Genomic DNA, 14243 nt, shown 5'->3' on the forward strand with positions numbered 1-14243 from the left:
AGCTCATGTCGATGGGCTTCACACTCAAGGAGTTTGGTCCCTCCAGGAAACGGGTCTTCAGATCAATCTCCTGGTGTTGCGAGCGGTCTGGAATGCTCTAAAGGCTTTCAGAGATCGGCTGTCCAATCAAATTATCCAAATTCAGACAGACAATCAGGTTGCCATGTACTACATCAACAAGCAGGGGGGCACCGGATCTCACCCCCTGTGTCGGGAAGCTGTCCAGATGTGGCTTTGGGCTCGCCGTTTCGGCATGTTTCTCCAAGCCACTTATCTGGCAGGTGTAAACAACAGTCTGGCCGACAGACTGAGCAGGATAATGCAACCTCACGAGTGGTCGCTCAACTCGGGCGTCGTTCGCAAGAACTTCCGAGCGTGGGGCACCCCCTCGGTGGATCTTTTTGCCACTCAGCTCAATCACAAGGTCCCTCAGTTCTGTTCCAGACTTCAGGCCCACAACAGACTAGCGTCGGATGCTTTTCTCCTTCATTGGAGGAACGGCCTTTTGTACGCATATCCTCCCATACCTCTGGTGAGGAAGACTTTGCTGAAACTCAAGCAGGACCGCGGAATCATGATTCTGATTGCTCCCTTCTGGCCACGTCAGATTTGGTTCCCTCTTCTTCCGGAGTTGTCCTCTGAAGAACCGTGGAGATTGGACTGTTTTCCAACTCTCGTAACTCAGAACGAGGGGGCGCTTCTGCATCCCAACCTCCGGTCTCTGGCTCTCACAGCCTGGATGTTGAGAGCGTAGAATTCGCTTCCTTGGGTCTCTCTGAGGGTGTCGCCTGGGTTCTGGTTGCTTCTAGGAAAGATTCCACGAAGAGGTATTACTTTTTCAAATGGAGGAAGTTTGCCGTCTGGTGTGATAGCAAGGCCCTAGATCCTCGCTCTTGTCCTACACAGACCCTGCTTGAATACCTTCTACATTTGTCAGAGTCTGGTCTCAAGACCAACTCCGTAAGAGTTCATCTTAGTGCAATTAGTGCTTATCATCAACATGTAGAGGGTAAGCCTATCTCTGGACAGCCTTTAGTTGTTCACTTCATGAGAGGTTTGCTTTTGTCAAAGCCCCCTGTCAAACCTCCACCAGTGTCATGGGATCTCAACGTCGTTCTCACCCAGCTGATGAAGCCTCCTTTTGAGCCACTGAATTCCTGCCATCTGAAGTATCTGACCTGGAAGGTCATTTTCTTGGTGGCTGTTACTTCAGCTCGTAGAGTCAGTGAGCTTCAAGCCTTGGTAGTGCATGCTCCTTATCTCAAGTTTCATCACAACAGAGTAGTCCTCTGCACGCACCCTAAGTTCTTGCCGAAGGTTGTGTCGGAGTTCCATCTGAACCAGTCAATTGTCTTGCCAACATTTTTTCCCTGTCCTCATACCCGCCCTGCTGAATGTCAGTTCCACACCTTGGACTGCAAGAGAGCATTGGCTTTTTACGTGGAGCAGACAAGCCCCTTCAGACAGTCCGCCCAAATGTTTGTTTCTTTTGATCCCAACAGAAGGGGAGTCGCAGTCGGGAAACACACCATTTCCAATTGGCTAGCAGATTGCATTTCCTTTACTTATGCCCAAGCTGGGCTGAATCTTGAGGGTCATGTCATGGCTCATAGTGTTAGAGCCACGGCAGCGTCGGTGGCCCACTTGAAGTCAGCCACTATAGAAGAGATTTGCAAGGCTGCGACGTGGTTATCAATCCACACATTCACATCTCACTACTGCCTTCAGCAGGATACCCGACGTGATAGTAATTGACCTTGGACTCGCTATTTTGACAGTAGAGCCCTTATACACTAACATTGTTATGTATTACATAGATTACATTTATATAAAAGAAAGAGATTCTCTCCAGTGTTTATATTACTCGGTTCAACATTCTTTCTTCCACAGGACCTTAGTTCCACTCACGCCATATACAGTTTTATACATCACATCCTATCATAAGGTTAGTAAAAGCTCTTATATACTGGTTGTGCTGCTTTTATACCGGTTTTACATCTTTTTTTACATATATAGATAATGTTTCAAACACTAACACCACAGATACACTTTGCAATGTTTTTAGACACCAGTGTGTCGTTATTATGTCCCACATCAGCAATTTTAATGTCGTTTTCCATGGTCTTTTTATCCAACCATTTTACACCACAAACACACTTTTTTGTTTAACATTCACGCTGATTCGACACACAATTGTCCTTTTTTTTATTTGCACGTTTCTTGTTTTTTTTCTGTATCCATAAATGTTACATTACATTCCATTTTGTCTAGCCATGTTCCATATAAGATGTTTTTTCTGCACCAATGTATGTTATATTACATTTAATTTGACTGTTTTAAGTTTATTTTGTCTAGTTATGTTCCATATAAGATATATATTTTTTTCTGTACCAATGAACGTTACATTACACTTTATTTGACTGTTTTGAGTCTATTTTGTCTAGCCATGTTCCATATAAGATGTTCTATACCACTGAGTATATTATATGCACAGTATCCATTTGCAGTTTTATCATGTTACATACATGTCTAGGCATGTTTTTTCTTTATATATATTTTTTTCTTTATGGTTTTTACATGGTATTATTATACATTTTTGATTATATATATGTGTGTTTAGTATTTTCATTTTTATCTTTATTTGCATTTGTAGACTCCTGAGGAAGTGCCTCGGCGCCGAAACACAGCTGTGTAGAGTCATTTTTTTTAATGTTATTCAATAAACTGTTTTACCATTCATAGGTTTCCCTCACTGATTGGAAAGAGCCTACTTTCCCTACTCCCTTTTTGCTCCACGTTGGACTGTTTCTTCGTGGGGATTAAGTGCACCTCCACCTTTGTGTGGTCTCTCTACTACAGAAGAGATGGCTGAGGGGAGACATGATAGAGGTATATAAAATAATGAGTGGAGTGGAACAGGTGGATGTGAAGCGTCTGTTCACGCTTTCCAAAAATACTAGGACTAGGGGGCATGCGATTAAACTACAGTGTAGTAAATTTAAAACAAATCGGAGAAATTTTTCTTCACCCAACGTGTAATTAAACTCTGGAATTCATTGCCGGAAAATGTGGTGAAGGCGGTTAGCTTAGCAGAGTTTAAAAAGGGGTTGGACGGTTTCCTAAAGGACAAGTCCATAAACCGCTACTAAACGGGACTTGGAAAAATCCAAAATCCCAGGAATAACATGTATAGAATGTTTGTACATTTGGGAAGCTTGCCAGGTGCCCTTGGCCTGGATTGGCCGCTGTCGTGGACAAGATGCTGGGCTCGATGGACTCTTGGTCTTTTCCCAGTATGGCATTACTTATGTACTTATGTGTTGATGCCCCTGTACGAGTCATTGGTGAGGCCCCACCTGGAGTATTGTGTTCAGTTTTGGAGGATGTATCTTGCCAAGGATGTAGAAGAGGTCCAGAGGAAGGTGACAAAAATGGTATGGGTTCTTGCAACAGAAGAAGTATGTATATGTATGGCCAAGAGGGAAAAAGGAGTAGGGGAGATATGATACAGATGTTTAAATACTTGAAAGGTATCATTACAGAAACAAATCTTTTCCAGAAAAGGGAAAATGATAAAACTAGAAGACATGAATTGAGGTTGCATGGTGGTAGACTTAAGACTAATGTTAGGAAATTCTTTTTCATGGAGAGGGTGGTTAATGTCTGGAATGCCCTCCCAAGGGAGGTGGTAGAGACAAAAACGGTGATGGAATTCAAAAAGGCATGGGATGAACACAGAGGATCTCTAATTAGAAAATGAATGTTATTAAAAAAAAAAAACCCAAAACTTAAGTGGCTGCATGTACATAGATGTGTTGAGTGGTGCTTAGATGACAACTCCATCTGAGAAGAACTAAGGCTAGTGCTGGGCAGACTTGTACGGTCTGTGTCCCGTATATGGAAATCCAGTTTAGGATGGATTGGAAAGGGCTTCGACAGCAACTTCAGTAACTGGAACACAGGGACAGTGCCAGGCAGACTTTTATGGTCTGTTTCCTACAAATGACAAGACAGATTCGGATAGGATGGAGTGGGCTTTCACAGTAACTCCAGTGGTTGGAACGTAAGGACAGTACCAGGCAGACTTCTACGGTCTGTGTCCCAGAAATGCCAAGAAAGACCATGATCAAGTATTTTATATCTTATTCATATGTTGGATTAATCATGAATTAATACTGAGTGTGACTGTTGGGCAGACTGGATGGACCATTTAGGTGTTTATCTGCCATTATTTACTATGTTACTATGAAAAATATGATGGGCTGCCTTTAGGCCATCAATGTTGTTGCAGATTACAAGATCATTTTCCATGAAGAATGGGACAAGATTCTTTTGACAATCATGGAACAATAGAACCCCTAACATCATCTGCCAGGAGATTTCACATCTATAGTCTGAAACCCAACAGCTCAGCCTTACCCTTAGGTAGTTCCAAATTTCTGACAACGTCATTTAGTTCACCTTGTGGTTTGAGATGTATTGTAATTTTTTTTTTTTTTTTAATCTCATATGCCCTATATTCGTCTCAAAGGTTACCTTGAGGACATGTAAAATTTGCATAAATAAAAAAAAAACTTTTGCATAAACCCTCTAGCTGGGCCAGGCTAAGGATTGCTAGCAGAATCTTGCTAGAACTCTATCACCAGGAAACCTCTGGTGGCCTGTCTGGTTGAAGACAGAGACCACAGCCTTGCCTGCAACTGCACCATTCTCCCCTTATATATGTACCAACTACTGAAAAGCAATGCACTTTTTACTTTGAAAGCTGAAGTGAAGCTATTATTGTATTTGTTTTCTGCTGGCATAAGCTAAGTTTTTGAGCTGTAACAACTGCTTGACATAAACCTTGCTTGGAACTGTTTGCTGATGCGGCTGAACTATCTTGCTGTTTCACTTACCTCAGTCTACCACAGTTTTCTTGTAAACAGAATTTATATAGGGGCACATCTGGCCATGTAGTCCTACAATCAAGTAGATCTAGGAGCGTTCAGACTATCAAAGATCCTTCGTAATTAGAAATAGAGTATGCTCACCTGGGCACCCAGACTCCTTTCTGTTGCGAGACTGATTAGCATAATCCATAACTGTGCAGGAACGACGATATGGAGTATCTGGCTAGAAAAGAAAAAAACATACTTCGTATTGCTACTCAGTTTATAATTTTATTTCAGTACAATCTCTACATCTCTGCCTTGGCTTGCCCTGCTGCTCTTGACAGCATCCCTTTCATTCAGGGCTGGTCTGGGCAACAACATTCACAAAGCATCAGTACCATTAAATCGGACCATCAAAGCACCCTCTGTACAGGACCCCCACCCTCTGCCTCAGATTAAAAGGTCCTCATCATCCTCTTCTCTCCAAGTAGGACTACCTCTGTTTACCTCCTATTCTAGCAAGCATCTTCAAAGGTAGAGTCTCTGTATCTGTCCTGAGATGCTCTAAGGGCCTAAGATAAGACAGGTACACAAGAGAGTCCCACTGGAGGGCTAACCTTGGAGAAGAATTCTCTTTCCACCCTTTGTCAACAGGGAAACTTCATCACCATGGGCCAACCCAGAGAAATAAAGACAGCTGTCCATAGCAAAACAGAATGGAAGAAAAGAAATCATAAGACTTATAATGCTCTTCCACATTCTATGTTACCTCAGAAAAACCTTTAAAGAAAACACAAGAAATTAAGAGCTGCATTTGCCATATGCATGTAGGACATTGGGGTGCAGAGTGATGCTCATCATCTGTATTTGGAATACCTGGTACAAAGTAACCCACTGCATGCAAAATGCAGCTGGAGTACAGATTAATGTTCAGTGTTTTTATATATAGGACAATATGCACTGTATACAAGCTGTTAAGGCAGAGTAATGCTCACTATATGCATGCAAGAGCCTGGGAAATTGAGAGGTATTGTGGTCTGATGAGACCAAATTTGGTCTCCAAGCTAGGTGATATGTGTGACATAAAATAATATTGACTCTGTGCAAGTCACTTATTTATTTATTTGCATTTGTATCCCACATTTTCCCACCTATTTGCGGGCTCAGTGTGGCTTACAATACATTGTGAATGATGGAAGTGCAATTGGTTGCAGTACAATTCTGAGTTACATTGTGAAGAGTTATCGAAAACAAAGTAAATACAGGGTATCATTTGGGGATGGAACAGTGGAGTATTTGGGAGTACAGTTGGTTGCAGTGCGCTTATAGGTTACATTAGGAAGAATTGTAAAAGACATTGCCCCCGGTACAAATAAGTACCTGTAATATGTAAGCCGCATTGAACCTGCTATGAGTGGGAAAGCGCGGGGTACAAATGTAAGAAAAAAATATTAAAACACATCACCTGATAACACCATCCCTACAGTAAAACTTGGCAATGGCAGCATTATGATGTGGAAGTGCATTGCAGCAGGACAGACAGAAAGGCTTGTGAAGATCAAGGGAAAAATGGATGGGGCAAAATAGAGACAGATCCTGGAAGCAAACAGGGCAATGTTCACAGTCTACAAGCAACAGAGAATAATGTTCATCATCTGCAAGTGAAATGATGGAATGCCTTGGTAAAGGATAAAGTTCACTCTCTGTATTTGGGATGCAGAGGTACACAATAATACATATTAAACACAGGAGGAAGGGAGCAAAATAATCACCATTATATACACGCAAAAACTGGGGTGCCCATAGGACAAATTATAGTTCGTTTGCACTTACTATACCGCCCAAGCTAACTTGCAGATCTGGGCGGTTTACAGGCTAAAAACAGAAAAATTCACAAAAGGACTACAATATTTGATAGGGTAGACAGTATCACTCAGCAGTAGCACAATCTGTCAAAGGTGAAGGGTCAACAGAGGAAAAAGGGGTAAGAGGAGAGAGACAGTACTTTGAGCAAAAACCGGAGGAGAGAGGAGGATTTTAACAGTGCAATATGACAACCCAACTCTTTGTGTGATTAACTGAAAGCCTGTTCAAAAAAACAGGTTTTCAAAGCTTTTTTTTTTTTTTAAAGAAAGTTCAGAACGTATCAGCAACGGAAGGGAGATCCATTGGGCAGGAATTGTAAAAAAGAATGCGCGATGGTGGGTAGATTCAAGTTGAGCTACTTTAGAATGAGGAAGGATAAGTACATAAGTATTGACACACTGGGACAGACCAAAGGTCCATCAAGCCCAGTATCCTATTTCCAACAGTGGCCAATCCAGGTCACAAATAGGGAAAGGGAAATGGGACTTGATATACCACCTTTCTGAGGTTTTCGCAACTACATTCAAAGCGGTTTACATATATTCAGGTACTTATTTTGTACCAGGGGCAATGGAGGGTTAAGTGACTTGCCCAGAGTCACAAGGAGCTGCAGTAGGAATCGAACTCAAATACCTGGCAAGATCCCAGAAAAGCTCAATACATTTTATGCTGCTTATCCCAGAAATAAGCAGTGGATTTTCCCAAGTCAATTTAATAATGGTCTATGGACTTTTCCTTTAGGAAGCCATCCAGACCCTTTTAAAATCCCGCTAAGCTAACCGCCTTTACCACATTCTCTGGCAATGAATTCCAGAGTTTAATTACACGTTGAGTGAAGAAACATTTTCTCCGATTCGTATTAAATTTACTACTTTGTAGCTTCATCGCATGCCCCCTAGTCCTAGTATTTTTGGAAAGAGTAAACAAACGATTAATGTCAACTCGTTCCAATCCACTCATTATTTTATAGACCTCTATCATATCTCCCCTCAGCCGTCTCTTCTCCAAGCTGAAGAGCCCTAGACACTTCAGTCTTTCCTCATAGGGAAGTCATCCCAACCCCTTTATCATTTTCGTTGCCCTTCTCTGTACCTTTTCTAATTCCACTATATCTTTTTTGAGATGCGGCGACCAAAAATGAACACAATATTCGAGGTGCGGTCGCACCATGGACCGATACAGAGGCATTATAACATCCTCACTTTTGTTTTCCATTCCTAATAATACCTAACATTCTATTTGCTTTCTTAGCCGCCGCAGCACACTGAGCTGAGCATTTCAACGTATCATCAACAATGACATTGTTTATCAAATGGCGAAGGCATGCTGGGAAATAGGGAATTGTGAGATGAGAGAGATAGGGAGACTGACTGTATGAGCCTTAAATATGAGCATGAGAAATCTGAATGAAATGCGTTTTCCTATTGGAAGCCAGTGGAGTTTTCGATACGGGGGAAACATGATCAAATTTTCATGCATGACATGAGTTTAGTAGCCGTGTTTTGTATCGATTGAAGCTTCTTCAGATTAGAGCCAGAGCATCCTCAATAGACAATGTTATAGTAATCAAGCCTAGTTATCAATAAAGACAGCACAAGAGAATGAAATGTGTCTTGATCAAAATATCTGCGAATTGAATGCAATTGACGGAGTATGTAGAAACTAGTTTTGCACAGGCTAGAAATCTGGGCAGAAAAAGACTGGAATCAAGGATAATTCCCTGAAAGAAAAATGACTCCACTGGGCAAATATAAGTCCCAAAGAGATTCAAAGGAATAACAGGTGTGGAAAGACCACCAGTGAACCAACATGCCAATGTTTTTTCTTTGTTTGGAACCAATTTGTGGACAGTTAACCAATTGGAGACAAGGGCTAAACAATCTTGGAAAGGACTGAGAGTTGGGTTAAGTGGATTAGTGGGATATAGCAGAAGAATATCAGCAGCATAGAAATGAAAAGACACTCCAGTTGATTGAATCAGTGTAGTGAGGGGACTCAGAAATAAGTTGAAGAGGAGAGGTGACAGGACTGATCCCTGTGGCACACTGTAAGTTAGAGTGCAGAGAAGCTGTAGAAAAAGAGGTAATAACTTTATAAGAGTGATTAGAAAGAAAAGAAGTAAACCATTTCAGGACAGTTCCACCAACGCCTAAAGGGGAAACGGGACTTGATATACCGCCTTTTGGAGGAATCAAGATGGCGACAAGAGCGGAAGTCGGGTCCTGCAGCTCCTAAACCTCTCACAAGTGCCTTGATGAAGGATTAATTTCTCTGACCTAGTGATGGGGAAGAGAAAAGGGAACATAGCGGTTCCTACCTCCGTGGCTCCGCAATCAATTCCCACCTCACACCAGACGACTTTGGAAGGTTTTCGGGTCGGGGTCCCTGGAGAACGGACACCCACCTCGATCGACTCGGCCTGAGGACCGAGTGCAGCATTGAGGGAGTGACGTTGAGTCCTCCCTCCCATACTGCACCTCCGCGACCCGGAGGCGATTTGTTACTCGTGGGGTCACAGCGTATGGAGGCCTTGGAATCTCCCGGACCCTCAGCGTCTGTTGAAGGAGGACCCACGAGTACATCTACCCTGGGCAAAGGGACAGTGACGCAGGACTCAGTTAGAAAATCTGCTTCAATTGCCCAGGAGATCGGGACCGTGAGTAACGAAGGGTTAAAGAGATCTGCAGTAGTTACTATGAATACGTTATGGGACGCCATCCAGAGTGTGAACAACACTTTGCTTTTGATGAACACCTCAGTTAAAAACAAAATAACTGATTTAAAAAAATCTAATCAGATATTTTCTGAACAAATTCAAGAGCAGAATGTTAAGACTTTAAAAATTGAAGGAGAAATTGAGAAATTACAAAATCTTACGGAGGCTTTAATTAAAGAAAGAGAAGTCCAGGACCGAAAGTTAGAATATCTTGAAAACAATGGAAGAAGAAACAACTTGAGATTTTTAAATTTTCCGAAATCTCCTTTGATAAATGCGATGGATATGCTTAAAAAATATTTCAAGGATGTATTGGGGATTCCGGAGGAGGCTTACCCCCCCCCCCCCCCCCCCATAACGAGAACCCAATACATTACAGGAATATCCCGATTACCTAAAGATAAATCTCAGGTAGCTCCTTCCAATGAATTGAATTTGACAGAGTTCTTGGAAACTTCTCTTGAACTTATTTCCGAAAGGACAACATTGTTGGTAACATTCGCACTTGAGCCTGATCGTAATAATATTCTACGGTCATATTTCAGGCATATACATGACTTATTCATGGGACATAAGATACAAGTTTTCCCTGATCTGGCGCGAGCCACTCAAAGGAAAAGAAAAGAATTTCTGATGTATAAATATAGGGTCTTAAAGTTAGGTGGTACCTTTATTTTGAAATTTCCCTGTAGGTGTTGTATTACCTTTGATCTGGTTAACTACCTTTTCTTTAATCCCAAGAAATTGCTTGATTTTATTGAATCAAAGGAAAAAAGTGTTTCGCCTATGGAGTTGAACCCGTAATTATGAGAATGCTGTTAAAATTGGCTGTGGATGTACGTATCTCCCGTCCGTTGTATAGTTTATAATTATAAATATCCTTCCTATGTTATAATTTCTTAGTTCTTGATTCACAATGTTGTGGACAAATGTTATGAAAATTTTCCTTTAAAGAATTATGGGTATTATGTACTACCTTACAGTGTTTAATTCTGAAATTGCCGCTACATTTATGTTTTATAGATATAAATGTAAAATTTAATAAATAAAGATTAAAAAAAAATGTATTTTGCAACTACATTTAAAGTGGTTTACATATATACAGGTACTTATTTTGTACCTGGGGCAATGAAGGGTTAAGTGACTTGCCCACAGCCACAAGGAGCTGCAGTGGGAATTGAACCCAGTTCCCCAGGATCAAAGTCCACTGCACTAACCACTAGGCTACTCCTCCACTCCCATGGAGGATAAGTGTGCCAACAGAAGATTATGGTCAGCCAGATCAAACGCGGCTGAGAGATCAAGGGATATTGCAAGTACAGTTTTGTGTCTGTCAAGATGGGAGTAAATATCATTTAAGACAGCTGTTAAAACTGTCTCAATACTGTATTGTGGCCTAAATCCGGACTGTCTGGGGTGGAGAGCAAGAGTTTTACTACTGAAAGTGGACATTTGGGCAAACACAATATTTTCCAAAACTTTGGAAAGAAAATACAAATTGGATACAGGACAATAATGTGCGGGAACTTGCAGATCCAAAGAAGGATTCTTTAAGAGGAGACATACTATTTCAGATTTCCAGAACACAGGCACTATCCCTGAGGAGAGACTATTGTTAATTACTCTGAGGATCCTAGGTACTAGATTTAATTCAGGGATTGTTAATCAAGTTGATTGAAACAGATTGAGAGGTCAGAAAGTAGGGTGCATGGACTTTATCGTCTTGGATGAGAAGAGACTGTTCCTGAAGAGGTCCATGAGGTTTGTCCCGGTAGGGAGGAAGGAACATATGTATCCAGTGACAACTCTGGAGAGTTTGATGAAGCCAATGCTAAGGGGAAATGGGGAGTGGATGGTAATGAATTTACAAGATTATGGACTTTAGAGGAAAAGTATTATGAAAGAATGTCCACTGATGGAAGTAACGTATTAATGCTCATGGCATGCAGAAGGCTGCCTGAACACATTCCGTCCAATATTCAAAGCAATTTAAACAAATTAAGTGGACAGGAGAGGCTTCTGGCTGCTTAAATTGCTTGGAGCCACCCAACCTCCAATATTCAGCGGCACTGAACCAAGCAGTGCCACTGAAAATTGGCTCTAACTACCCACATAGAAAGGGGGCAGGTCAGGGATAATAGGAGTGGAGTTGGGAGGAATCAGCAGTTATGTAGGTGCTAATATTCAATGCCGGCACCCACATAGCTAACTTGGCCAATTTAGAACAGGTCAAAATCTGCCCTGATCACTGTCAATAAATAGGGAGGGAGGGGGGTTCTTAATGTTGTAAGCTGAGGGGGGGGAGGGCGACCAGAAGGAGTGGTGTTGTTTCGGGGGGCAGGAGAGGGCTTGGAAAGGTAAAAAAGGAAAATTAAAAAGTTATGTCCTAGCTTATATTCAGCTAGGACCCATATAAGCTTTGGCAGATAGCAGTGAAATAATTAACCCTGGATCTTCAGTGCCCATGGCCATACATGGCCTGGTACTGAATGTCTGGGGTAATGTAGCCAGTGAAGGTCAGCATTTAAAAAAATGCAGACTGCTGCCAGCTGAATATTACCCCCGTTGCATCTGCATGCAGCCTGTCAGTACAGAGGGTAATGTGCATGTGCCTGCTAGGATGCGGAGTAAAGCGAATGCTACATACCTGTAGAAGGTATTCTCCGAGGACAGCAGGCTGATTGTTCTCACTGATGGGTGACGTCCACGGCAGCCCCTCCAATCGGAATCTTCACTAGCAAAAGCCTTTGCTAGCCCTCGCGCGCCGATGCGCACCGCGCATGCGCGGCCGTCTTCCTGCCCGAAACCGGCTCGTGCCGGCCAGTCTCATATGTAGCAAGACAAAGACTAGGGAAGACACAACTCCAAAGGGGAGGCGGGCGGGTTTGTGAGAACAATCAGCCTGCTGTCCTCGGAGAATACCTTCTACAGGTATGTAGCATTCGCTTTCTCCGAGGACAAGCAGGCTGCTTGTTCTCACTGATGGGGTATCCCTAGCCCCCAGGCTCACTCAAAACAACAACCATGGTCAATTGGGCCTCGCAACGGCGAGGACATAACTGAGATTGACCTAAAAAATTTACCAACTAACTGAGAGTGCAGCCTGGAACAGAACAAACAAGGGCCTAGGGGGGTGGAGTTGGATTCTAAACCCCAAACAGATTCTGAAGCACTGACTGCCCAAACGGACTGTCGCGTCGGGTATCCTGCTGCAGGCAGTAATGAGATGTGAATGTGTGGACAGATGACCACGTTGCAGCTTTGCAAATCTCTTCAATAGTGGCTGACTTCAAGTGGGCTACCGACGCTGCCATGGCTCTAACATTATGAGCCGTGACATGACCCTCAAGAGCCAGCCCAGCCTGGGCGTAAGTGAAGGAAATGCAATCTGCTAGCCAATTGGATATGGTGCGTTTTCCTACAGCCACTCCCCTCCTGTTGGGATCAAAAGAAACAAACAATTGGGCGGACTGTCTGTTGGGCTGTGTCCGCTCCAGATAGAAGGCCAATGCTCTCTTGCAGTCCAATGTGTGCAGCTGACGTTCAGCAGGGCAGGAATGAGGACGGGGAAAAAATGTTGGCAAGACAATTGACTGGTTCAGATGGAACTCCGACACAACCTTTGGCAGAAACTTAGGGTGAGTGCGGAGGACTACTCTGTTATGATGAAATTTGGTGTAAGGGGCCTGGGCTACCAGGGCCTGAAACTCATTGACTCTACGAGCTGAAGTAACTGCCACCAAGAAAATGACCTTCCAGGTCAAGTACTTCAGATGGCAGGAATTCAGTGGCTCAAAGGGAGGTTTCATCAGCTGGGTGAGAACGACATTGAGATCCCATGACACTGTCGGAGGCTTGACAGGGGGCTTTGACAAAAGCAAACCTCTCATGAAGCGAACAACTAAAGGCTGTCCTGAGATCGGCTTACCTTCCACATGGTAATGGTATGCACTGATTGCACTAAGGTGAACCCTTACCGAGTTGGTCTTGAGACCAGACTCAGACAAGTGCAGAAGGTATTCAAGCAGGGTCTGTGTAGGACAAGAGCGAGGATCTAGGGCCTTGCTGTCACACCAGACGGCAAACCTCCTCCACAGAAAGAAGTAACTCCTCTTAGTGGAATCTTTCCTGGAAGCAAGCAAGATGCGGGAGACACCCTCTGACAGACCCAAAGAGGCAAAGTCTACGCTCTCAACATCCAGGCCGTGAGAGCCAGGGACCGGAGGCTGGGATGCAGAAGCGCCCCTTCGTCCTGCGTGATGAGGGTCGGAAAACACTCCAATCTCCACGGCTCTTCGGAGGATAACTCCAGAAGAAGAGGGAACCAGATCTGACGCGGCCAAAAAGGAGCAATCAGAATCATGGTGCCTCGGTCTTGCTTGAGTTTCAACAAAGTCTTCCCCACCAGAGGTATTGGAGGATAAGCATACAGCAGACCCTCCCCCCAATCCAGGAGGAAGGCATCAGATGCCAGTCTGCCGTGGGCCTGAAGCCTGGAACAGAACTGAGGGACTTTGTGGTTGGCTCGAGATGCGAAGAGGTCTACCAAGGGGGTGCCCCACACCTGGAAGATCTGTCGCACTACACGGGAATTGAGCAACCACTCGTGAGGTTGCATAATCCTGCTCAACCTGTCGGCCAGACTGTTGTTTACGCTTGCCAGATATGTGGCTTGGAGCACCATGCCGTGACGGCGAGCCCAGAGCCACATGCTGACGGCTTCCTGACACAGGGGGCGAGATCCGGTGCCCCCCTGCTTGTTGACGTAGTACATGGCAACCTGGTTG

The 14243-nt window shown here is 43.5% G+C and overlaps 1 protein-coding gene across 1 annotated transcript in view; it reads right to left on the minus strand.

Annotated features, from left to right (window-relative positions):
* FAM149B1 (family with sequence similarity 149 member B1) overlaps positions 1 to 14243 on the minus strand; it is a gene marked incomplete at its 5' end in the record, with an annotated part of 149370 nt that overhangs the window by 9682 nt on the left and 125445 nt on the right. Inside the window, one exon of the mRNA XM_030204994.1 lies at positions 5034 to 5115. Within this exon, the coding sequence (XP_030060854.1) occupies positions 5034 to 5115 (82 nt within the window). The remainder of the gene's footprint in view (positions 1 to 5033; positions 5116 to 14243) is intronic.

The sequence above is a fragment of the Microcaecilia unicolor genome, chromosome 5 (assembly GCF_901765095.1).
Source record: "Microcaecilia unicolor chromosome 5, aMicUni1.1, whole genome shotgun sequence".
Classification (NCBI taxonomy): domain Eukaryota; kingdom Metazoa; phylum Chordata; class Amphibia; order Gymnophiona; family Siphonopidae; genus Microcaecilia; species Microcaecilia unicolor.